The 25,942-nt window shown below is 45.3% G+C and overlaps 2 protein-coding genes across 12 annotated transcripts in view; both read left to right on the plus strand.

The window, feature by feature from the left end:
• Positions 1-9,945, plus strand: part of ATP11C (ATPase phospholipid transporting 11C (ATP11C blood group)) — a 70,769-nt gene extending 60,824 nt beyond the window's left edge. For 5 of the 7 annotated variants that reach the window (XM_087877510.1, XM_034441602.3, XM_034441601.3 and 2 more), the window contains one exon: positions 6,418-9,945. Coding sequence is in view for 5 of the 7 variants with exons in the window: in XM_034441602.3 (XP_034297493.2) it covers positions 6,418-6,555 (138 nt within the window). In the remaining 2 variants the exon portion in view is untranslated. Of the gene's footprint in view, positions 1-1,908; positions 2,017-6,417 lie in introns of all 7 variants that reach the window. The other 2 variants (XM_087877509.1, XM_034441604.3) reach the window with 1 other exon arrangement.
• Positions 9,946-12,940: 2,995 nt separating this feature from the next.
• Positions 12,941-25,942, plus strand: part of MCF2 (MCF.2 cell line derived transforming sequence) — a 38,281-nt gene continuing 25,279 nt past the window's right edge. For 3 of the 5 annotated variants that reach the window (XM_087877511.1, XM_087877513.1, XM_087877515.1), the window contains exons 1-7: positions 15,707-15,912; positions 16,984-17,098; positions 17,417-17,507; positions 22,681-22,800; positions 24,269-24,385; positions 24,857-25,010; positions 25,212-25,332. In XM_087877511.1, the coding sequence (XP_087733637.1) occupies positions 15,729-15,912; positions 16,984-17,098; positions 17,417-17,507; positions 22,681-22,800; positions 24,269-24,385; positions 24,857-25,010; positions 25,212-25,332 (902 nt within the window). In that variant the 5' untranslated portion in view covers positions 15,707-15,728. Of the gene's footprint in view, positions 13,095-15,706; positions 15,913-16,983; positions 17,099-17,416; positions 17,508-18,538; positions 19,056-22,680; positions 22,801-24,268; positions 24,386-24,856; positions 25,011-25,211; positions 25,333-25,942 lie in introns of those variants that run through there. The other 2 variants (XM_087877512.1, XM_087877514.1) reach the window with 2 other exon arrangements.

Below are 25,942 nucleotides of genomic sequence, written 5' to 3' on the forward strand. Positions count from 1 at the left end.
CCACATTTGTGTGTCTGATTGGCCACTGAGGCCCCACCTGAGGTGTAGAACAAAGCCCCGACCATTATGAATTGCCACGGAGGAGAGAAGCATGCTTTCTGAACAGGGGGACAGATCTACCGTCATTTTACACTAGGAAATGGGACAGATTATGAAATAAGGATGAATCTCACCATGACTCACCATGATTTTAAGTCTATATTTGAGGATACCCAAATAAATGATCTGTATGAAAACCTGTTTGTTAGAGTTTAACTGCCTGCTCCCAGTGGAGCCAGATGCCTGGGGAACAGAACAGCTGTGATTAGAAGATTGCTGGTGGTTTTAGTAGTGATGGGCTACATATGGTTGGCATGATTCAACTAGAAGGTTGCAAATTCCAGTATAAACCCCTTGAATTAACTTGAATCCGTTGTATGTCCTGTTCTGGAGAAATGCACCATCAAACAGTCCCCCAACCCTAAATGACAAGAGGTCTACACAAATCAGGAAAATGCTTAAAGGCATGAATGAAAAGATGACCACATCATTTGCAGAGCAAGAGAAAATTAAAACTAAGCTACTGGTGGTAGGGACACGTTGCTTCAGATAGAGTTTAGGAACCAAACATAGAGGTAGAAATGTCGCGCAAGAAAGCCAAGTCCATTATGGAGAAGATTCTCTTCTGTTGATTGTGTATGGATGGCCCCTCCTTTAGGTCAAGCTTCAGGCAATCCAGATCCTTCATAATGTGGCCAAGCATGATGGTCATTGTCATGCTTTGCTGTGATCTGAATTAGTCCGTTCCTGTTAAGCTGCTGGCCAACCTGGTGGATTGGGCTCCATCCAAAAGGAAAGGAAGATGGACTACTGGGGAAAAGCTTATCATTTCCGCACTGATAGGAACTCAGGATATCTAAACTCTTGTTGGTTTCCTGGTCCAGTGTTTCTTAACCTCAGCGACGTTAAGCTGGGTGGACTTCAACTCCCAGAATTCTCCCAGCTGGCTGGCTGGAGAATTCTGGGAGTTGAAGTCCACCCATCTTAACGTCGCTGAGGTTAAGAAACACTGTCCGACAAAAACACTTTTGTCGAACTAGGAAGTTCTTCCCATCCGAACAAAAAAGGAAAGTGCTAACAACCATGTTGTTTCGAGGAGATCTTCAGATATGTCTCCGGTTCCAAGCAAAAGGTCAATCAAGTGGTGAAATTCAAATTGTTTTACTACCGGTTCTGTGGGCATGGCTTGATTAGTGTGGTGTGGTGAGTGTGGCAGTGGAAGGATACTGCCAAATCTCCATTCCCACCCCACTTCTGGGGGAAGGATACTGCAAAATCCCCATTCCATCCCCACTCCTGGGGGAAGGATACTGCAAAATCCCCGTTCCCTCCCCACTCCTAGGGGAAGGATATTGCAAAATCTCCATTCCCACCCCACTCCTGGGGAAAGAATACTGCAAAATCTCCATTCTCTCCCCATTCCTGGGGGAAGGATATTGCAAAATCTCCATTCCCTCCCCGCTCCTGGGGGAAGGATACTGCAAAATCCCCATTCCATCCCCACTCCTAGGGGAAGGATACTGCAAAATCCCCATTCCCATCCCACTCCTGGGGGAAGGATATTGCAAAATTTCCATTCTCACCCCACTCTGGGGCCAGCCAGAGGTGGTATTTGCCGGTTCTCCGAACTACTCAAAATTTCTGCTACCGGTTCTCCCGAACCTGTCAGAAACTGCTGGATTTCACCCCTGGGTCAATCTCTTTCAAGCATCATTGTGGGGTTTCTCTTTTCCTTAACCATGCATTTTTTACTTCCTCTTAGTTTCACGCTGAGGAACCGAATGTGTTTTTCAACGCTAAACCTCCCTAACTTAAAAACAGAAATGCCCGCTCATATCCTTTATTTTATTTTTGCCTCGCTGTTTGCAGAAAAGACCCCGCAGGAAAATTGCAAAGGACTCAGCACCAGCCCCCAGACCTTCGGTCAGGCCTCTGCTTTTAAGAACCTTCTCAGAAACATCTAATGTGTCGTAACAGGTATTCCCCCCCTTCTCCCAAACAATGCTCTGGAAGGCATGGAAATAACCCCGTGATTCCTGGAATCAGCGGAATTCTAGAGACGATCCTAGATGCGATTCTTTAATCTCTGCTATCGTGATACTGTCTTAGCCCAGCAGAATACGAGTACATCGCCGGCCCTAAGTTTGTAATCAAAATTAAAATTGGAAAAGTTTGGTTTCACGTGGGCTCGTATGGCGCGATGGAGAGCCTCAAAACTCACGTTGAGTTTTTGCAACCCCTGGGTTACGCATTAAAAAGGGGATTTTATTGGCTTCAGAAGGATGGACGTGTTCTGCTAAGGGCTCAGAAGTTCAAGGGACGTGATTGTCCACTTTTTTTGCTATAGGCCCCACCTTATATTTTTAATGTTTGCCTTCTACACCAGTTCCTCAACCCTCCCTCTTCCTCTGGTCCTGTAGACGCCAGTTGAGCGTGCTCACATGGTCTTTCCAAAGTTTTGCTACCTCTAATCAAAATGAATCAAAGAGATCAAGGTAATTAAATCAAGGTGCAACAAAGATGATTAGGGGACCGAAGGCTAAAACGTATGAAGAACGGTTGCAGGAATGGGGTATGTCTAATCTAACGATTGATTAATTAATTAATGATTAGATTAATGAAATTAATTAATTTGATTAATGAATTAATGATTAATGAAAGAGGGATGCGGTGGCTCAGTGGCTAAGACGCTGAGCTTGCCGATCGAAAGGTCGGGAGTTCAGCGGTTCGAATCCCTAGCGCCGCGTAACGGGATGAGCTCCCGTTACTTGTCCCAGCTTCTGCCAACCTAGCAGTTCGAAAGCAGGTAAAAAATGCAAGTAGAAAAATAGGGACCACCTTTGGTGGGAAGGTAACAGCGTTCCATGCGCCTTTGGCCTTGAGTCATGCCGGCCACATGACCACGGAGACGTCTTTGGACAGCGCTGGCTCTTCGGCTTTGAAACGGAGAGGAGCACCGCCCCCTAGAGTCAGGAATAGCACATATGTGCAAGGGGAACCTTTACCTTTACCTTAATCTAATGAAGAGAAGGAGTAGGAGTGACATGATAGTCTTCCAATATTTGAGGGGCTGCTACAAAAAAGAGAAGGTCAACCTATTGTCCAAAACACCCGAAGGCAAGACAAGAAGCAATGGATGGAAGCTAATCAAGGAGAGAAGCAACCTGGAACTAAGGAGAAATTTCCTGACAGAACAATTAAGTAGGGGAACAACTTGAAGTTGTAGGTTGAAGTTGCTCCAACACTGGAGCTTTTTAAGAAGAGATGGGACAACCATTTGTCTGAAATGGTATAGGATTTTGTGCTTGAGCAGAAGGTTGGACCAGAAGACCTACAAGGTCCTTTTCAATTCGTTTTTCCTTCTGTTATTTTGAAGGAAGGGGTTCAAACTGACATCCAGTCTGGAAATATTATTTGACTTTCTTGGTCCTACCATACCTGTAGCTGCTTTTCGCAAAATTGTGACGATCTTGAGCTAGACATCTGCACTCTTGAGGGTAGATGTGAAAGATTCCATTAGAAATCATTTTGGACCAGATGGTGAAAAATATTACCCCAGGACAGAAGTACGTAATAACTATTGGGAGTTTTGGCATCTATGGTGCCGTTGGATGTGCTGGAGCTAAATTCCACAACTCAATTCTTTTTTTCATCCTATCAGAAGAAGGGAGGTCCATTGGATACGTTCTCCCATCCAAATTCAGAGAAGGTGTACATTTGAGGGAGGATGAACTCGTGCGGAATCAACCCTCCCGAAGTCAAAGGCACCACGTTCGTTTTAACAAAGCAATGCAGGGTTTAGATTCGTGTCCAATTTAAAGTCAACATGTCAGTCAAGCTAAAGAGAGGTGCGGTGGCCTAGAGGTGGAGCTCTCGCCTTACAAGCAGGAAGCTGTGAGTTCGATCCTCAGTAGAGGCAGATATTTCTCTCTCTCTGGGCGCACTGAGAATATATCTGCTGAAAAAATAACTCCGCATTGGTGACAGGAAGGGCATCTGGCCAGATAAACACTCAGCTCCATTCAGTTGCCCAGACTCCGCCCCGCAAGGGATTATGGGGTCGTTAAAAGAAGACGATGTCAGTCAAGCTAAAAATGAGCATTTCAACATATCATTAATTGATTTTAGCTTTTGTCCTTCTAGGACATAATCAATTTGTCTGAATCCTCTTGGGGTTCACTTACCGGTCTATCTTAAGAGGAGCTAAATATAAATTGGTTTGATTGCCTGCTGGTAGCTTATATAGAAACGAAATGAAAAATGGCTTTAGATCCATTTTTCATTTCACACGCATTGCCTTTTAATCGAGAGTTTGTTCTGAATTAACTACTTTCACGTAATTAAGAGAAAAGAATGCCAAAGCGGTGACATTGGAACTCAACTGCAAATTTTTTTTCTTAGTAGATACGAACGGGGCATCTCACCCCTTAAAGATTTCCATTTTACGCATTCGGCTTACATGATCTATCCAAGAGGAGAATAATAAAGGAATAAGTTATATAAATTGCGTACCGCCTGCTCCTCCCCAGGATTAAGGTTAAATAAATAAAGAGGTTGGCAAGAGGAAAGGAACATGATGAAATCCATGAGGTTATTGCTTTGAGCATGAAACATGCTGCCTAACTTTCTTATTTTATTATAGACGTTGAATTTAATAATACGGAAAGGTTTTGTCTCTTCCGAACAACTATGCTTCAGAGCAACCCTTAATCTAGGATCTCTGGATCATGGCTAACTGTATCTGAGGAGTCTCAGTTTTCCTTCCTTCCTTCTTCCTTCCTTTCTTTCTCCCTTTCTTCCTCCTCTCCCTTCCTCTCTCTCTTCCTTCCTTCCTTCCTTTCCTCCTTCCTTCCCTTCCTTCCTCCTCTCCCTTCCTCCCTTCCTCCCGCTTTTCATTTCTTCCTTCCTTTCCTCCTTCCTTTCCTCCCCACTCCCTCCCTTTTTTCTTCCTTCCTTCCTTTCCTCCCTCCTCCCTCCCTTCCTTTCCTCCCCACTCCCTCCCTTTTTTCTTCCTTCCTTCCTTTCCTCCCTCCCTTCCTTCCTCCTCTCCCTTCCTTCCTTCCTCCCACCCTCCCTCTTTTCTTTCCTTCCTCCCTCCCTTTCCTCCTTCCTTTCTTTCCTCCCTCCCTCCCTCCCTTTTTTCTTTCTCCCTTCCTTTCCTCCTTCCCTCCCTCCCTCCTCTCCCTTCCTTCATTCTTCCTTCCTTTTTCCCTTTCTTCCTCCTCTCCCTCCCTCCCTCCCTCTTTTCCTTCCTCCCTTTCCTCCTTCCCTTCCTTCCTTTCCTCCCTCCCTCCCTTTTTTCTTTCTCCCTCTCTTTCCTCCTCCTCTCCCTTCATTCCTCCTCCCCCTTTGTTCTTCCTTCCTTTCTCCCTTTCTTCCTCCTCTCCTTTCCTTCTTCCCTCCCTCTCTCTCTTTCTTTCTTTCTTTCCTCCTTCCCTTCCTTTCCTCCCTCCTTCCCTTTTTCTTCCTTCCTTTCCTCCTTCCCTTCCTTCCTTCCTTCCTCCCTTTCTTCCTCCTCTCCCTCCCTCCCTCCCTCCCTCTTTCTTTCTTTCTTTCTTTCTTTTTCTTTCTTTCTTTCTTTTTCTTTTCTTTTCTTTTCTTTTCTTTCTAAGTAACTTTAGCTGCTTCAGTTTAAACCTGTTGTAGATCTTGGCCTTAGACATGTAAAAAGTTTTGCTACTTGAGAAATTTCTGTAGCTTTGCTCTGTTTTTCCAATCCCTGCTTCCAGCTCATTTTGTCATCCTTTAATTATGACAGTCTCTCTCTCTCCCTCCCCCCCTCTCTCTCCCTCCCTCCCTCCCTCCCTCTCTTTCTCTTTCCTGGCAAACTTGATTATTTATTTATTAATGCATCCACCTTGAACACCAATAATGCATTTCCTAGAAATAGGATTGTTTTCATACTAAGCCTAGTTTTTTTTTCTCCGATTTTATATAACCCTTGGTGAAAAAATTCACCATCTACCCGTGGGGAAAGTGAATGCTTCTGTTTTTATAGTACCACTTAGAAAAAGTTTATAGCTGTTTAGTTCCTCAAACCTCTGCACAGCCTTGCCCAGAAGTTTAAAAAAATCTCCATGCTCGTTCGTTTAAAAACCCAGAAGATTGATTGCACGCTTATTTCACGGAAAATAACCTTTTTTGGCATTCTTTTTTCCCCTTTTCTTTGGAAATTACCATGTTCTTTTCCTCCTGAAGTCTTAGAAATTTAATTATATGCCTTGGCTGCAACCCCGAATACCTGATCATTTTGTGTGTCTTTGCAAAAACTGCGGTGACAGCAGCAGAAGCAGAAGCAGAAATGTGTCTAAATGGCTCTCTTTCCTTTTCTCCTGTGTTTGTGTTTGTGTTTGTGTATGTGTGTCTTGTTTTAAACAGCCCATCCCTTCGGAGTTACCGATGCTGGTGTCATACAAGCAGCTAGAGAACAGCCATTCCGCAGAAGTGAAATCTCGAGAGACCCTCACTCACCTGGCTGAATGCCATCTCAGGATATTTCAAATGCAACGATTATAATTCTGCTTTTTTTTTTGTGATGCAAAGAGTCATGGTCCGTCTGCAGAATCTGGAAGACCTGTGGTTGATCTCTATCTCTCTCTCCCTCCCTCCCTCCCCACCACCACTCCATCCTCATCGTCATGCCAGCCCCGAGCACCCCAAGTGTCCATTTGGATCGTGAAGAATCGAGATCTGGGACCTTTGGAACGAAGGACGCAGCTTCTGTTTTGCAACGGGTTGTCGGGCGAGGCAGGGGGAAAAAAAAAAAGACAATTTTCTAGCTGTGGGCTTTTTCTTCTGAACCAGTAAAAAGAGCACAGATTTTAATTCTCACTTCGCAAGCGTCAAGTGGGACTATGTCTCTCGTCTAGCCTGCTTCCTTGCAGCCCCCCCCCTCCCTGCAGCATTTCCATTCTTTGACCAACAAAATAAGGTCATGAAATACGTCTTATTTTCTTCCTCCTAACCAATTCAGCGGTTCGATTAAGGAAATGGGGGATGGACGTGTTGGCTGCTAACTCAACTTTTTCTGCAGGACACCAACGAAGATGTCATAAAAGCCACTTTTTTAATACAAAAAAAAAACCACCCCACACACAATGAGGAAAACTCAGAAAGCTGATGAGATGCACCGAAAGTTCTCCTCTTTTGAAATGCAATCCTTCCTCTGACTTGAAGTTTTCACACAATCCAAGTCAAGGTCCATTTAAGAGTCAAAAGTGCCTGGGCTTCAACCCTCTCTCTCTCTCTCTCTCTCTTTTTTTTTTTACCCACTGGACTATCCTGGTTTTGTGGAACACTGGAAGAACTTTTTGGATGTAGAACATCACGAGTGCAAGACTTGGCCAGTGGTAGATGGCCAGTGGGTTTGTCATCTTTTGCTGTGCAAATTCTGTTCCCTTCTAAAACTTGTGGGAGGTTCCGATAAAGCAATACATTTTGGATAAGTTAGCACATTGCTTTGCAAAACATCTGGGCTCCTCAACTTCAACGTTTTGTCACCGTTTAGTGTGAAAAATTGACCAAGGGTGACGTTCCTAAAGGTACCCCCATTTTTCTAAGACTTTGCTCAGAAGGAAAGAATCAGGTGACTTATTCGGTCACCCGCGTGAGACAATATGGATGATAAGAGGAGTTGTGTTAAACCCAAACAACCCTGCTTTCGTTTGGACCTCCCTGGAATCATCTTTTCATCCCCCTTAATCTCCGTTCATCCATCCCCCCCTTTAATCTCCGTTCATTCATCTCCCTTAATCTTTGGATTAGAGCGTTCACCTGTTTCCTGCAATCCAGTTTGGGCAGCTTAATCAAGACCAACCCGGTTGATTTTTTTTTTTCTCCAAGGCACGCCACATCTGAAGAAGCCATCTCTATACAATCCTTTTTAAGGTGCCCTGTAAAACCGTTGGGTGCACCTAAAACAACAACACAAAATCCCTATTTGCATGAACCGAGCAGCAAAGCATGTATCCACAGGCAAATTGGCAGAATCCTTTGCAGCATGACAAAAAAAACAACAACAACAAACCAACAACCCTCCTTCTGACATCCATGGTGGCACGTGGAATTTTCTCAAAAGTGTTTCTTGGCCACGAGAGCCATGGTGGAAGGGAGATCTAAACTGGATTTCGAAGGAGAGTTGACGCTTGGATGTGTAGACGCAGTTCTTCCCCCAGCAAAGCAAGGCTGAGAAAGATACTCAGAAGTGTGTTGGTAGTAGGACACAGACAGAGGAAGGTCTGTGTAGCCCTTTAGAACAAAGGATGTGATAAATTACTAGGGGTGTCTTTAACGCAGGTACTTATGGTTGAGATGGAGGCAAAATGAACTATTTTTCTGCCGCCACCTCCCTTCAGAAACAAAATACACCCAACTGCTACCATCCAAGAGCAATCTCGTTTTCAGCGTGCTGACAAATAAGCTGCATTTTTCCCCCCAACCTTGCAAAAGGCTATCAAGCTAAGAACAACCTGTTGTCTTATTTTTTTATTTTTATTTTTTGCAAAGGAACAATGGAGACTGAACCTGAGTCCAAATAGCTCTTTTTTTAAAAGGGGGGGGGAGGAAAAAGCTTGCAGGATGTCAGCTAACCACATTTTTTTCCAACTTAAAAAAAAGGAGGGGGGAAACTTGGTTGGTCTTCTTGATTGTTTATATGATTCCCTGATGCTTTTTGTAACCGAAAACCACTCCTGCGTCCATTTTTAATTGGGCAACAGGAGGGAAGTGTGTCATCGTTGTTGTTGTTTTAATAACACCAACAATAATACTTGGGAGTTTGAGAATTAGCTTTTAGTTCAAACAAAGCCAGGAGAAATTGCTCATTCGGTTGCCATTGTAGTTGTCTTCCTAGCCAAAAAAGAGATGGGTCAAAAATAGAAAGGCGTTTTTCCCAGACAAAAAAAATAAAAATAAAAATATATGCAATTATATAGTTTTTAAAACCACGACCTCTGGATGAAAAACCTGCCCATCTCTTTGGGGAAACACTGGCATTTTTATTTTATTTTTTTTGCTTTATTCTGGTCCAGCTAGAATTTTGCTGTTTGCCACTAAAAGAAACATCACGGCAAAAATAATCATCATTCCAAACCCCACTCCCCTCCTTTTTTTTTTAACAAAATAGGAAAGCTGGCTTCAATCGAAGCTTGTAATTCATCCAGATAACAAACCGTGTTGAAGATTGGGTGGTGGCGTGGGAGAAGATGCTCCTTCTGACTTGGCACAATCGGGGACGATTCTGTCACCTCCAATATGGGTTGCACTGACTTTTCTGCCCTAAAGTTAAATAATGAAGTTTGCTTGGGGTGTGAATTCTGCTCTTCTGTGCCGGTTTGTTGGTTAACTGAAGGTTGTATATCCTGGTAAGCTATCATAACCATAAATTCAGCCGTGTATCAGTGCCTCTGTAGGCTCAAGATACTAGTTCTCAGTTTGATAGTAATCAGCTGACAAAACCAGCAATGGATCTTTGCAAACTGGAAAGCAGAAGGAAGAATTATATAAATATACATATATGTATTACAAACTATTTTAAAAATACGAGTTCCAGGTATATTAGTAAAAAAAGAAGCAGACATACTGCGAACTCTGGAACTTAATTTTTTTTTTTTTTTTACATATATGTATATGTATATAAGAAAGAGGATGTGTATATATGGAGAGCAGTCAGAACTGGGGTGTAAACGTTCTATAAAGATTTTAAGGTGCATTTTTCAGCTTGCAAAAAAAAAAAAAACCAATCCGGGACTACGTTAATCACTTCAACTGTGATTTTATATCTTCATGTTGCTTTATATACAATAATCGTGGAATGTTAAATTTTATGAATGCAAATCGGCTCTTTTTTCATTACAATTTTTTTGAGTTTTCTTTTGAAATGATCAATAAACTTTGGTATGTTCTGATGATGAGTTTTAACCGCCTCTTGTCACCCAAGGCAGCTTGAGAGGGTATTGTTGGGGTGTTATGGGTAATGTTGTATACAGTACAAGCCACTATTTTTCATGGTAAGTGTGAAGTCAGAGGTGCGAAGTTGCAGGGTATGAAGTCATGCGTGTGAAGTTAAAAAAAAAAAACACCATCCAGATGTGGAAATATCTAAATATCTACCTGCTTGTTTTATGGGAAGTCAACATCACTTCAAATTAAGGATACACTTACAAACAATTTAACGGAGTAAGCAAGCAAGTTTGCAAACCTCTCTTAAAAGTTTGCTGGCATTTGAGGGATATTAAAAGAGGGATATCCAGAGCACTCGATTAACCCAGATTGGAATAAAAGCAAATTTCTTTTGCTTTATCCGTTGCATTATTTAGAGCAGTGTTTTTCAAAACTCGGTGAAATTCTGGAGTTGTGGTTTTCACCGAAATTGTTGAAATTCTGTGGATTTCAACCCGCAGAATTCTAGTAGTAACTGAGAGAGGGATCTTAGAGTCCTAGTGGACAATCGTTTAAATATGAGCCAGCCGTGTGCAGCAGCTGCCAAAAAAGCCAACACAGTTCTAGGCTGCATAAACAGAGGGATAGAATCAAGATCACGTGAAGTGTTAATACCACTTTATAAGGCCTTGTTGGTAAGGCCACACTTGGAATCCTGCATCCAGTTTTGGTCGCCACGATGTCAAAAAGATGTGGAGACTCTAGAAAGAGTGCAGAGAAGAGCAACAAAGAGGATTAGGGGACTGGAGGCTAAAACATATAAAGAACGGTTGCAGGAACTGGGTATGTCTAGTTTAATGAAAAGAAGGACTAGGGGAGACATGACAGCAGTCTTCCAATATCTCAAGGGCTGCCCCAAAAAAGAGGGAGTCAAGCTATTCTCCAAATAGCTTGTCCTGAAGGCAGGATAAGAAGCAATGGATGGAAACTCATCAAGGAGAGAAGCAATTTAGTACTAAGGAGAAATTTCCTGACAGTGAGAACAATTAATCAGTGGAAGAACTTGCCTCCTGAAGTTGTGAATGCTCCAACACTGGACGTTTTTAAGAAGAGGTTGGAGAACCATTTGTCTGAAGTGGTGTAGGGTTTCCTGCCTAAGTAGGGGGTTGGACTAGAAGACCTCCAAGGTCCCTTCCAACTCTGTTATTCTAATTCTAATTCTCCAGCCAGCATACATCCCAAAAGTTGCCCTCCGCTAGGTTTTAAAAGTGGCTGGGATTGAAAAACGTAAGATTTTTTAGAGGGCACTTCTATTTCGGATATTGGCATAACAAATTTAAATGCCGAAAGGTTTCAAGAATTCCTAATAATCCCGGAATCTTGGGAAATGCAAGAGATGATACTGCAGGAAAATCTTTATTCAACGCTACCCAGCAATCGTGTCAGTCCTTCTCATACAGGTCATTCTCGACTTAGCAACACTTCATTTAGTAGCCCTTCAAAGTTAAAATGGCACCGGAAAAAAGGGACTTATGACCGTTTTTCACACTTACGACCATTGCAGCATCCCCACAGTCAACATTTGATCAACATTCCAACTTTTGGCAACAGACTCACATTTATGACGGTTGCAGTGTCCCGGCTGGGATCACACGATTTCATTTTGCGACCTTCTGACCAGCCAAGTTAAGGGGGAAAACCAGAACCGTGTTACTAATTTAACAACGGCAGTGATTGACTCAACGACTGAGGCAAGAATGGTCGTGAAATGAGAAAAAAGTCAATGTCTCACTTAGCAACAGAAATTTGGGGTTCAATTGTGGTCGTGAGGTGAGGACTACTTGCATTCCATACAGTCACATAAAGTGGGGAGGGGATTTGAGGAATTCTGGGAGTTGTAGTCCTCCCCTCTAAAAGGGGCCAAGGAATTATGGGAGTTGAAGTCCACCCTTCTTCAAGGGGCCAAGGAATTCTGGGAGTTGAAGTCCACCCCTCTTAAAGAGGCCAAATAATTATGGGAGTTGAAGTCCTCCCCTCTTGAAGGGGCCAAGGAATTATGGGAGTTGAAGTCCACCCCTCTTCAAGGGGCCAAGGAATTATGGATATTGAGGTCCACCCCACTTAAAGGGGCCAAGGAATTATGGATATTGAAGTCCACCCCTCTTCAAGGGGCCAAGGAATTATGGATATTGAAGTCCACCCCACTTAAAGGGGCCAAGGAATTCTGGGAGTTGAAGTCCTCCCCTCTTCAAGGGCCCGAGGTTGCCAAACTGGCTTTAGCGAGACCTGTGCTGTTGGCCTTGCATCTCTTACCAAAAGGATTTCCTAAGGGGAGGGGAGGGGAGGGGAGGGGAGGGGAGAGAGAACCGGATTCCAGCAAGCTTCCCAAGATATGCTGGGACTACACTTCCCAGAATCCCCAACGGCCAGCCCAGCTTCGACTTGCCGACCGCCTGCAGCACCGGCCCTCTCTGGAGAGCGCCCAGATGGAGAAGGGCTGATCAGGCCAGTCTAACCAGTCCGACTCCTTGTAAGGCGATTTCCTGGTTCCTTGTTTGCAAGTCGCCGGCCGCGCAACGTTGGAGCCGGGACCCTCGCAGGGGATGAAGCAACCCACCTTCCAAGCCCACCCTCGTCCCTTGAATGGAGGGTGGACGGTTCCGACGTGATGCGGGACACGCAGGAAGCAGAAACCGTCCTTTGGGGGGGGGGTCAGGACTTTGGGGGTGTCAGGACTTTGGGGGGGGCGTCAGGACCCCCTTTCGGGGGTCTCCCCGCCGCCTTTGGCTCCCCCGCTGGAAACTTGGGGACCGCGGTGCCAACCCCGCGTCTCCATCAATCGCGGAGAGGCCAGAAGGAGGCGCCGCTCTCCAGCCAGCTGTGCGCCCCGGCGCTGCAACCGGAGGGGAAACTGAGGCAGGACTCCCTGCCCTGCGGAGCCAGCCGCCCTCGGGCCGGCGCGGGGGGAAGGAGGGACCGGTGGAGGCGGAGTAACCCAACCCAACCCAACCCAACTCAACCCGGCCGGGCGCGCCGCTGCAGCCGGCCTGCAAGACCCACCGCCGGGCCGATGGCTCTGCCCGTCCGGCCGCCCAGCCGCATCTCCGAGGCCGAGATGGCTCTTTACTACCAGCTGCTGCGAAGCGCCGCCCGCGCCGAGGTTCTGGCCGGAGCCGGTAAGCCGCCGGGGGGTGGAGGGGTGGAGGGGGGGTTGGAAGCGCATCTCTGCCCGGCGAAGAAAGAAGGATGGAGGGCAGGTGGGAGACGGGTGGGTTGCTGTGGGAGAGGGGGGGTTTCCTACCTGGCTTTTCCCCTCCTTTGCATCCCCTGCCTAAAGAGGTTTTGGGGTGCTGCCCCCATCCCCGTCAAAGGGAGAGAGAGGGAGAGGAGGAGAGAGAGAGGGAAGAGAGAGAGAGAGGAGGAGGAGGAGAGAGAGGGAGGAGAGACAGAGGAGGAGAGAGGAGGAGAGAGAGAGGGAGGAGAGAGAGGAGGGAGGGAGAGGAGGGAGGGAGAGAGAGAGAGAGTGGAGAGAGAAGGAGAGGAGAGAGAGGGAGGGGAGAAGAGAGAGGAGGGAGGGAGAGAAGGCGAGAGAAGGGGGAGAGAGAGGAGAGGGAGAGGAAGAGAGAGGAGAGAGAAGGAGGGAAAGGAGGAAGAGAGAGAGGAGGGAGGGAGAGAGAGAGGGAGAGAGAAGGAGTGGAGGAAGAGAGACACAGGAGGAGAGAGAGAGAAGGAGAGACACAGGAGGAGAGAGGAGGAGAGAGAAGGAGAGAGAGAGAAGGGGAGAGAGAGGAGAGGGAGAGGGAGAGAGAGGAGAGGGAAGGAGAGAGAGGAGGGAGGGAGAGAGAGAGGGAGAGAGAAGAAGAGAGAGAGAGGAGAAAGGAACTTCAGGGTTGACACCTGATCCAGGCAGAAGGTGCCCCACACTCTGGGACCCTCGTTGCTTTGCTCTCGTCCAGGGGTCCAAGAGGAGCTTTCTTCCCTTTGAGAAGCTGCAGAAGTTTCTCCAGGTGGGAAAAGCAGAGGACATGGCTGGCACGCATGGGCCAGCCTACAAAATGGTTTGGGTTTTTTTTTTTGGCTCAGGATGGAGGGTTTATTCCTGGGCAGGAGGTGATGGGGGGGAGGGGGGGACAGAATGTTAAAAAATTTACAACAGCTGGAATCCTAAAACAGCAGCAGCAGCTCATGCGGCAGAAGCAAAGAATTTCACGTCCAGATGTTTTATCCCTTTTTAATTACTCGGTTGCAAATGCCTGAGTAACCTCCAGCAATTTTTCCCCATCCAACTGGCAAGGATCCAGCAATTTCTTCTTCGACCACAGGGAGGTGTGGAAGGTGCTACTTACTTTTCAGCCCAAATTAGAGACCCTTTTTTTGCAAACTGGATGAAAATCCAGTTTGACTTGAAGTAATTAAAACTCTTCCCCCTTCATTTGGAAACCCATTAGAGGATTAGAGTAGGGAGGGAGGGCCAGGAGGAGGAGGAGGGAAATTAATTACAAATCTTATTTGGCAGCCCAAGGCTGCTAATTTAAGAATCCCAGGGATGGATTTTCCTTAAGATTATTTTTTTTTTTCTCTTTGGAAAGGAGAAACCTTGAAGATTAATGAATCGTCCTGCAGTTCTGTCTATTTTTCAGTTGTCTCTAGGATTGCCGACTCAATGGGTATACATTGTTGGCTTTGTTTCCAATGGGAGCATCTACTAACTAAACCCACTTGGGCTCTCTCTGGATAATGGCTTTAGCCTTGGTTTTATTTCAGCTCAACTTTTTATGGATTTATCAAAGCATAACATACGAAACGGTAAAGAAAAATGAAAATGTGAAATAACGGGAGGAAAGGGGGAAGAGAGAAAAGGGTAGGTTAGAGGGGCAAAAGAAAAAAAAAAGCATGGAACTTCCAACTCCTTTTGGTGAAGTAGAGTAAAGAAATAACATGAAACCTCAACTTGTTACTTTTATATATCGTGGATACCGCAAAATCCCCATTCCCAGCCCACTCCTGGGGGAAGGATACTGCAAAATCAACATTCCCTCTCCACTCCTGGGGGAAGGATTCTGCAAAATCCCCATTCCCTCCCCACTCCTGGGGAAAGGATACTGCAAAATCCTCATTCCCTCCCCACTCCTGGGGGAAGGATATTACAAAATCTCCATACCCTCCCCACTCCTGGGGAAAGGATACTGCAAAATCCCCATTCCCTTCCCTCTCCTGGAGAAAGGATACTGCAAAATCCCCATTCCCACCCCACTCTGGGGCCAGCCAGAGGTGGTCTTTGCCAGTTCACCGAACTACTGAAAATTTCCGCTACCGGTTCTCCAGAACCTGCAGGATTTCACCCCTGCTATGAACAGTGCATAGATACACCAGGGGTGCTCTCGCAAATGTCCCAGCCACTTCTACAAACAGCTCAACAGAGAAACATCGATGGGGACAAATTCCAGAAGATCATTTAGAAAAATTGCCACAATTCAACTGCTTCTTTGAGGAAGCAACCCATGGAAACAGAAGAGTCATTGATCAACTCTTGAATGGAACCTTGACTTGGAAAGTTTCTTGGTGTACAGGCCATATAGCTTGTTCCCTATTTTCCAGGGTTTTTTTTTTTTAAAAAAAAGGATATAATATTGCTTTTGTCTACAATATTTCAAGCTGTATTGTCTTCCATCAGCCCTGTGGGGAAAAGCTTGGGTTTTTTAAAATTTATTTTCCACTTAGACTGCAGATCCTAGATATGGGATATTGGCGGCTAAACTGATTTCCGGAAGATTAGGAAATCAGGGACAAGCTATCGCTTTGCAAGAAACATGAGGAACAAGATCCCAAAATTGCCAAAAGGGAAACTCAAGGACCCCGAAGCCATGATGAGGGTGAACCCCCCAGCTGGTTCATTCACACCTTTTGCATTGTTGTGTTTCCTAGAATCCGCTGCCCCATCGCGGGCCAAGGAGCTTGGAGATGACCTGAGAAAAGGAATTGCATTTCTTTCTGGTGAGCGGAATCGATATTTTTTTTCTTCATGCCGGTTAGAACAGGGGTCTCCAACCATGGCAACTTTAAGCCTGGCGGACTTCAACTCCCAGAATTCCCTGGCCAGCTTTGCTGGGAATTCTGGGAGTTGAAGTCCGCCAGACTTAAAGTTGCCAAGGTTGGAGACCCCTGGGTCTTTTGAGAGGGGTGGGCTGACTGTCAGAGCACATAGACTTCGTCTTCCAAGAGTCAGTGCAGCTTGAGAAGGAGAGAAATGCATTTCGGAAAGTGGGAAGAAGGTCCATCAGATGACTTGGCCTCTCCAGAGGCTGAAGGTTGAAGGCCAAGCCCTCTGCTGACTCCCTTTTTATGGGTTTCAAGCTGGCTTCCATTGCACAGAAGAGAGGAGGAAGTGGGGGAGGAGGAGGAGGGGGGGAGGAGGAGAAGCAGGCATCTCTTTTTCTGCCTTGTTCTCCAGATGTTGAGATTTAATGTACACAAAAATAGACAATGACTTTTGGCTGATTTTGAGATGGCAGGAGAGGACTCAGGTGGGGAGGGGAGATTTCCATTCATCATTGTAGGGACGGAGGGAAGAAGGAAGGAAGGAAGGAAGGAAGGAAGGAAGGAAGGAAGGAAGGAGAGGGTGAGAGGGAGGGAGGGAAGAAGGAAAGGAGGGAGGGAGGGAGGAAGGAAGAAATGAGAGGGAAGGAGGGAGGGAGGGAAGAAGGAAGGAAGGGGAGGGAGGGAGAGAGGGAGGGAAGAAGGAAGGGAGGGAGGGAGGGAGGGAGGAAGGAGAGAGTTGGAGGGAGGGAGGGAGAGAAGAAGGAAATGAGGGAGGAAGGAATGAGAGGGAAGGAGGGAGGGAAGAAGGAAGGAAGGAAAGAAGGGGAGGGAGGGAGGAAGGAAGGAGAGGGAGGGAAGGAAAAAGGAAGAAAGTAGAGGGAGGAAGGGAAGGAAAAAGGAAGGGAGGGAGGGAGGGTGGGAGGGAGGAAGGAAGGAAGGAATGAGAGGGAAGGTGGGGGGAGGGATAAAATGGTAGAATATGGTTTAGTGAGTAGCTTTGAGTCCCTTTTCATTTTTCTTGTCTAGGTGGGAGAGGAAAAGGCAAGGAGTGGATTGTCACCTTTCCTGAAAATCCCAGCTTCAGCCAAGTGTCCGAGGAGGTCATCACAAAAGTTCTAACCTACCTGGCATGGATCCCAAGGTACAACTCTTACCTTAGAGAAGTGAGTGTTTCTCAACGTCAACATGGACCTCATTGCCCAGAATTCCCCAGCCAGCATGGCCGTTGATGATGAATTCTGGGAGTTGAAGTTCAGACCTCTGGAAATTGCCAAGGTTGGGAATCTCTGCTTTAGAATCCCGTTGCGATGAAAATTGCAATGTTTGCCTCTCAAATCAGGTTTTTTTTAAAAAAGACCAAAAAAGGTAGTCTGTTCTGATTTTGCATTTCAGCATAGATTTGATCCCTGTAATGTTACTTTTGTGCTGTCAATGGATTTTTTTTTCCCTTATCTTCTAGCCAACGCAGACCGGAAAGCAAATTTATTCTTATCCTGGACAGAAGGTTAGACACCTGGATGTCAGTCAAGATGGCTCTTCAAAGAATAGCAGTGAGTTCTTGTGGGCTTTGCCTTCAAGGAATAGAATCGAGCTGTGGGGTCCTTGGTGCTCTCTGAGCTTGCTTGTTTTCTGGGAGATGTTTCCTTAGCCAACTAGAGTCCACGTGTCTTAAGGCTTGCCAAGGTTGAGAAACACTAGTCCATTTGGTTCAAACCAGCTGCTACTTTCTAAGGTTCGGATGAAGAGTTAGGTCTCCCATCACTTCGTTTTGCCACATTTTAAATCGGAAAACCTACCGAACTGAATCCATAGGATTCTGTGCTTCTTACTCTTCGGTTGAGTTAGAAAGGCCTTCTGGACTAAAATCGAGTACAGTAAGTGATATTTTTCCCATCAACCGTGAATAATCACCTTCAGATCTGCCTGTTCCTACCTACTTCAATTATGTTACAATTATTTCTTCTTCTTCTTCTTCTTCTTCTTCTTCTTCTTCTTCTTCTTCTTCTTCTTCTTCTTCTTCTTCTTCTCTTCTTCCTTCTCCTTCTTCCTTCTTCCTTCTCCTCCTCCTCCCCTCTCCCCCTCCCCACCACCTCCCCCTCCCTCTCCCCCCTCCTCTTCCTCCTCTTCTTCTTCTTCTTCTTCTTCTTCTTCTTCTTCTTCTTCTTCTTCTTCTTCTTCTTCTTCTTCTTCTTCTTCTTCTTCCTCCTCCTCCTCCTCCTCCTCCCCCTCCCCCCTTCTTCTTCTTCTTCTTCTTCTTCTTCTTCTTCTTCTTCTTCTTCTTCTTCTTCTTCTTCTTCTTCTTCTTCTTCTTCTTCTTCTTCTTCTTCTCCTCCTCCTCCTCCTCCTCCTCCTCCTCCTCCTCCTCCTCCTCCTCCCTTGTCCTTCCTTCTCCTTCTTTTTCCACGGCTATATTCCAAGTTGCCAGATGATCCCTCCTGCACTTCTGTCTCATGCCAACTAAGCCACCAACCATCAATGGTACATGTGTTCTACCAACCTTTCTGGTCTACAAATCACTCAGAAAAAGTTATTTTTTTCCCCCATTCTGGAAAAGAGACTTCCAGAACTAGCCTAATGCTCTGAACAGGTTGGCTTCTTTGAAGAAGATGCTTCTTCCAAAGAGAAAAGGAACTTCTGCATTCCACCTTAAAAATGCACAGCTGTATTTGGCCACCGAGTGTCTCCCTTTCTCTCCCTCTCTGGTTTTTTTTTTTTTCTTCCCTTTCTCCTTTTCTGCCCTCTCTTTTACCGGTAGCTGGGCCAACAGCCATTCCTCTCTTTTTCTGGCATGTTTGCTGGCTCTGCTTTCACCAGCCTCAAGGAATCAGATGATCCCGATGGGCAGTTTTGAAGGGAAGAAGAGCATCTGATTATGGGCATAGGTCTCCCCGGGTGAAATCCTGGGAAACCTGGCTTGCTGTGACCGGCTGCTGGTGCAGAAGCCCAGGGAGAAAGCCGGCTTGATGCTGGAGCCTCCACTTTCGACAATGCCGCATTGACACCAGAGGTCCACCGCCGGCGGCCTCGTGTGGGTTGCTTTTGGGGAGATGGCCGAGGCAGGTCCGCCAAGAGGCAAGATGTGGTGCCGAAGAAATGCGGTAAGAAGAGCCTGCAGGCTTTGTCATTTTGTGTTCCTTTGCAAAAAAAAAAAAAGCCGGTTGGAAGCCGGGAAAGCTGGTCTTTTGATTCAGCTGCAGGAATCCTGGCTGGGTTTCTTCTAAGGACAAAAAAAAAGGCAGAATGTGGGTGCTTAAGAAAGGAGACAGGAAGGGGACAGAGGAGGCTCCTTGCAGCTGACCTTTCTTTCTTTCCTTTTAATCATCCAAAGTGCTTCTCGGGGGGTGACCCGGGAAGAAGGCTGGCATCCAAGTTGAAACGTGGCGTGTTGGAAATAATCGTCTGACTCTCTCTTTTTACGTTCTGCTTTTTTTTTACCTCCTGCAAAACATGGATGCATTTGGAATTTGTGTGTGTGTGTGTGTGTGTGTGTGTGTAGAGACATAAAGGAGAGAGAGAGAAAGAAAGATGATAGGAGGAGATAGATAGATAGATAGATAGATAGATAGATAGATAGATAGATAGATAGATAGATAGATAGATAGAAAAGGAAGGAAGGAAGGAAGGAAGGAAGGAAGGAAGGAAGGAAGGAAGGAAGGAAGGAAGGAAGGAAGGAAGGAAGGAAGGAAATTAGGACAGATAGATAGATGATAGAGAGAAAGAGAGAAAGAGAAAGGAGAGAGAAAGAGAGAAAGAGGGAGGGAGGGACAGGGAAGGAAGGAAGGAAGGAAGGAAGGAAGGAAGGAAGGAAGGAAGGAAGGAAGGAAGGACAAATAGATGATAGATAGGAAAGAGAGAAAGAGAAAGGAGAGAGAGAAAGAGAAAGAGGGAGGGAGGGATGAAGAAGAAAAGAAGGAAGTTAGGATGGATGGATGGATGGATGGATGGATAGATGATAGATAGATAGATAGATAGATAGATAGATAGATAGATAGATAGATAGGAAGGAAGGAAGGAAGGAAGGAAGGAAGGAAGGAAGGAAGGAAGGAAGGAAGGAAGGAAGGAAGGAAGGACAAATGATAGATAGATAGATAATGAGAATAGATTGATGTCAGTCCATGAACAGTGAAGGCGATACATGACTGAAACATGCATTCTTCTTTTCAAGGCCTTCTGGACTGGGGGAGGCGGGGGGCGGGTAGAGTCTTTAAAAAAAACCAGGCCTGGCCTTTTAAACTGCTCGTGTAGAAGGTTGCCTGGAATATGTTCTAATTGGCTTTATTATTCTTACTACTAGAAATAAGCCTATTTTTTCCCCTTTGTGGGTCCTCCCACCCTGATGTTTGAAGAAATGGCTTTTTGTTAAAAATAGGGGGGGGAAAAGAAAATTATTTTGGAGGCTGGCTTTGAAAACTTTATTTAGCCTGCCTTGAGGCGTGCTCCTGTAGAAGGGAAATTGGACAAGCAATTGAGGATGGAATCCTCCAGCACAACAATTGAAGTATGCTCGGGGTTGCTCTTCTACCATTCCATCTCCGTTATTTTACAACAACCCTCTCCTCTCTTTCCCTTCCCTCCCTTCTTCTATCCTCTTCTACTTTCTTCTTTCCTCCTCTCCTTCCCCTTCTCTCCTTCCCCTTCCTTTCCCCCACGCCTCCCTTCTTCCTCCCTTCTAACCTTCTCTCCTACTCTTATTTCCCCTCCCTTTCTTCCTCTCCTTTTCCCTTTCTTCTGTTCCTCTCTCTCTTTCCTCTCTTCTCCCCTTCTATCTATCCCTTTCCATTCTCACTCCTTTGTTGTGCTCATTTTCAATATTTTCCAAAATGGTATCTGAGCAACCCCGGTTTTCTATTTATATTTACTTTCTTTTCAGTTTCTTTTCTATTTTACTAATTTCACGCATATCATCATAAATGTACAATTATATAATAACATTTTTTTCCTCCCCGCCCCCCCGCCTTCCGCCTTTTCCATTTACCCAGGTGTCATCTGGGTTTCTTCTCTCTCATTTACTTATACCTGGCCATGCCCCTTGCTGTTGACATTTATTGATTGATTGATTGATTGATTGATTGATTGGTTCGATTTATATGCCGCCCTTCTCCGGAGACTCAGGGCGGCTTACAATGCGTTAAGCAATAGCCTTCATACTTTTGTATATACCTGCTTAGTAGGGCTTTTTGGCCCCCCTAAGCAGTGTTCTTTTTTTATACAAAGTCAGCTTATTGCCCCCACAATCCGGGTCCTCATTTTACCTACCTCGGAAGGATGGAAGGCTGAGTCAACCTTGAGCCTGGTGAGATTTGAACTCGCAGTAATTGTAGGCAGCTGGCAGCTAAGTGCTACTTAACAGCACTTTAGTCCACTGCACCACCAAGGCTCCTTCTGACTGTCGACATGTCTGTCGGATCAGAGTGCTATTCTACGAATGATACGGAATTTAAACCTTATTAGAAAGCGGAATTCAAACAGTGAAGGAATCCAGCTTTGGGGGTTTATTTAGGTGGGAAAGGACTGAAATGCGCTATTTTGGCACAGCGGGTGAAAGGAAAATGTGCATTTCCGTCTGGATTTCTGGTGTGAGATCCCACGCTGGGGTACAATATCAATTGCCAACGATGTGAAACTTTAATTCGTGCTCATTAGCGTTCCTACGCCAAAGCATTCGTGCAAGGGACAGAGCCACCTTGCTAAAACTAAAATGTTTTCTGAAGTCTTTCTGTTTTTCCCCTATGTTTTTATCACCAGCCGTTCTCTGTGTCCCACAGAAGAGTCATTAGTGGCTAAGAATTAAAGTGAGGATGAGGCTGCTAATTTGCTAAAACTTTTATTCCGACGGTAGAAAATTCCAATAGGAGAAAATAACTGCAACTCAGGAGTGAAGGATGGATTTCTTGCAGTGGTGAAATCCATTTTTTTTACTACCGGTTCTGTGGGCGTGGCTTGGTGGGCGTGGTGTGGCTTGGTGGGCATGGTTTGATGGGGGTGGCAGGGGATGGATACTGCAAAATGTCCATTCCCACCCCACTCTAGGGGAAGGATACTGCAAAACCCCCATTCCCTCCCCACACCTGGAGGAAGGATACTGCAAAACCCCCATTCCCTCCCCACACCTGGAGGAAGGATACTGCAAAATCCCCATTCCCTCCCCACTCCTGGGGAAAGGATACTGCAAAATCTCCATTCCCTCCCCACTCCTGGGGGAAGGATATTGCAAAATTCCCATTCCTCCCCACTCTGGGGCCAGCCAGAGGTGGTATTTGCTGGTTCTCCGAACTGCTCAAAATCAGAACCTGTTGGATTTCACCACTGAGTTCTTGGTGTTGTTTGAGCTCGGTTGTTTCTGTGCAGACGTTTCATTACCCAACTAGGTAACTTCATCAGTGTAACAGAGTGTGGGGTTTGTTCTCTATTCATACACATTAGTTTGTGCTGTCAGTGTTGGTGGGGCTGTGGTTTTCTCCTTGGTAGTTCCTCGATTGGCATATTTTCTTTCCCTGCTTAATTGTTTGTCTGGTGTTAATCCCTGCTTATCTGGATATTGGCTGCTGGAGTGGATGTGTTCCAGATTATTTATCTCCTTCTTAAACTTTTTATTCTCTCCTTTGAGTGATGTGTGGTTTATCTCTATGTGTCCAGTAGAACCTTCTTTCTGTAAGTGGTTTAGGTTTCGGCTATTATGGGGAAGAATAACCTTTATTTATTTGCCTTTCTTTCCAACCCCAGACTTCTTTTCCTGGGAATCTCCACCTCGTGATGGTCCTACGTCCCACTGGGTTTTTCCAGCGCACTTTTACCGACATTGGTTTCCGGTTTAGCCAAGAGGACTTCCTTCTCAAACTTCCGGTGAGATCCCCTGTTGCTTCGAATTTGTTAAGGAATTCGCAGTGTAACCCTTGAGTTGCAAGGGTGTACACATGAAAGCGATTGAGAGTAGTTACGAATAAACACAGCCAACATACAGATACACTGAGTTGTGTTTACTTTCAGGAAATAGTAAGGCACAGTCCAATAAACAGTCCAGGTCATACATATATAAATCAGGAGATAGCAAAACAATAGTCCAGGGATAATCCAATAACAAAGTCTTCTTACCAGTCGTCGTAGTCATTCACAATAAAGTTCTTCTGGATTTGCAAACAGTAGCATACAGAGATATTAGAGAGCAAGAACAGCAAAGAGAAACAAACCATATTTCTAGCTCCCTCTTAAGGAGATTGGCTACAGAGCTAACCAATCAGGATACAGTATGATGCAATACAGCAGTCTTAAAGCTATATTGAAGGTTTATATATTGCCAACCCAACAAGTCAGGTAATAATCATTTTCTAACAGAATTGTATTAATGCCGCAGCTTTGAAATTTGGTGATTTTTAACCTCTACGAGTTGGGGAGTTTCAAAGTTATTCCTCATGGTGCAGTTTGTAATTGTAATAGGCATAAAGGTGAAAGCAATATCTTGAAAGGACACCTGCCCTTCATTCAGCGGTAGCTGTATGAATTGTATGAACCTTGAGATGTCCTTGGCCAAAGATGACTTCTCCTTAGACAAGAGAAAGAGGAAAGGAAACAGAAGCAGAATTTAGTTATGATCCTGTCTCTCTCGGCTGGTTCTGCCACAGCTCAGAATCCCCAGAGAATTGTAGCCTGATTTAGCTTGTGAGTTTGTAGACTTTGCCAGCTCAGCGGTTTTCTTTTGAATGTTCTGCTTGGTGATGCTTAGAAGCCATCAAGTCCGTTGACTCTTTGGTTTGCTTAGATGATCTGTCCTTGAGATCTCCCAATAATACTCTCAGTGCTGCTGTAACTGAGTCCATCTGCTTTGCTGCCGATTGTCCTCTTCTCGTTCTTTCCACCATTCCCAGCCTCAGAGCCTTCTCCAGAAAGAGTTAGATCTTTGCATCCTGTGTGCAAAATAAGACATTTTGAGCCTTGAGTGGGAACTCTGAGTTGATTTGTTCAATGATCCATTTGTTTCTTTCCTTGATTGTCTGTGGTCTTCTCAGGAGATCTTCTGCTGGTCTCCTCCCACACCAAAGCTCAAAGGCATCAATACTCTTCCTCTCCTGCTTCTTCAGAGTTCAGTTTTCACGTCCATGGAGTGTCACAGGGAATAACACAATTTACATGACTGTGATCTTTGTCCCCCAAATTGTCTCTACCTGCTCCTCAGGCTGAATCCAATTAATCTGAGAACCTACCCGCATTGTTCTATCAAATCGAGCTTCTAGACCTATGCCAAAGGGACTTCATTAGGACAAGCAACTGTGATGGTCTTTTCTTCCTCCGCCCCCCCACCCCCAATCTTCTCTAGGTGGTAATGCTGAGTTCTGTCAGTGAGTTATTGACATACATCGATGAAAAGCAACTGACACCCGAATTCGGAGGCACCTTGGAGTATTGCCACAGCGAATGGGTCATCTTCAGAACGGTACGTCTATGAGGTTAACATTTTTATACCATAAATTCTGGGTTTATGACTCCGCACCGGCAACAGGAAGGGCATCCGGCCAGTAAACACTCAGCTCCATTCAGTTGCCTTGATTCCACCCTGATGCAAGGGATTATGGAGTCATTAAAATACCAAAAAAAAAAAAAGATCTGGGTTGATGAAGTTAGCCTCTGGGGCACCATGTCTGCACCTGGATGGAATGGAAGGATGCGACCAAACTCTACTCATATAAAAAGCAACGTAGCCCTGCCTACTTAATAAGAAATATTTCTCATTGTCCAGAAATCATTGTCTGGAAATCAAATCAGTCTGTGATGGAATCTGGGAGGGAGACTCCAAGATTTGAGCCCTTTCAAAACATCAGTAGGGTGGGGTCCATCAGCATTTTAAGGGGAACCTCAATCCAATTTTATGGAAGAAATGCCTAAACCAACAATGTTTGCTTGCTAGGCTATAGAAAGCTTTGCACTCATGGTGAAGGAAACTGCTCAGATGTTGCAATCTTTTGGTATGGAGTTGGCCGAAACACAACTGCCGGATGAAACTTATTCCATTGAGCACATCCTGGCTCTGCGGACAGAGAAATACTATCAGCTAAAGGCAAGTTGAAAGAAATCGTAGCCATTTCCTTGCTGTTGCGGTATTAATTTGCCAACCCTCAGCCATGGGTTCGGTTCATAAGTCATGGTAAACCCTAGTTTGTTGAGTAAGACAGGGGGAGTTGAGTGAGTCCCTCCTAAAATAATCTTCATGGTGGTTGGGGGATCATCTGGATCAGAAGGCCTTCGCTGTCTTTTGCAGGAAGACATCACCGCAGTAACCAAAGAAGGGAAGATGTTGTTGTTTAGTTTAGAAGAACCAGACATGGAAGGTGTGGAAGAGGACCAGCAACAAGAGAGGTCCAGTGACTGGGAGACTGTTCATCGGTGAGTATCGTGAACCTGAAGCTTAGGTTTAGGCTGGGTGAATAGAAATTCAGGTGGAGCTGCCCAAATTCAAAGAACATCAGGTGAACATTGGCTGAGCCAAAGAAGTCACCTGAAGCATGTGGTTAAAAGGGACTTAAATTCATAGATCTCTGTCAATTTCCTAAGTGTAAAAATTTCATGGCCCATCTCTGCTCACAGAACCTTTGTGTCAGGATTCCAACGGATGCCCTAATTAAATCATGATTTAATCACTCCCCTCCAGTCGCTGTGGGTAACTCTGGGAGACAGCCTTGAGAGAGATAAGTCTGGAATGTGCATCTGTCTTTGGCTGCTGGGCTGTTTCATCGGTTTCCTATCCCCCCTTGCCTATGGCAACTCGAGAGCAGGCCAGGGATACTTTGCGAGTTAACATTTTGTTCTTCTTCTCACCACTTCTTCCTGGCCTCTGTCCAATGTGTTTGTTAAGTTAAGTCAAACACTGTCATGCAGAGCCAGGTTAGTTCCTTCAAACACCAAATAAAAGGATGTAGAATAGTAATTGAATTGGAAAAGGATAGGTGACCAATTTTGTTGGAGAATATGGAAAGAGGTGGGTCAGAAAGAATGG

The sequence above is a fragment of the Pantherophis guttatus genome, chromosome 12 (genome assembly GCF_059756535.1).
Source record: "Pantherophis guttatus breed Tessera chromosome 12, ASM5975653v1, whole genome shotgun sequence".
NCBI classification, from domain to species: Eukaryota; Metazoa; Chordata; class Lepidosauria; order Squamata; family Colubridae; genus Pantherophis; species Pantherophis guttatus.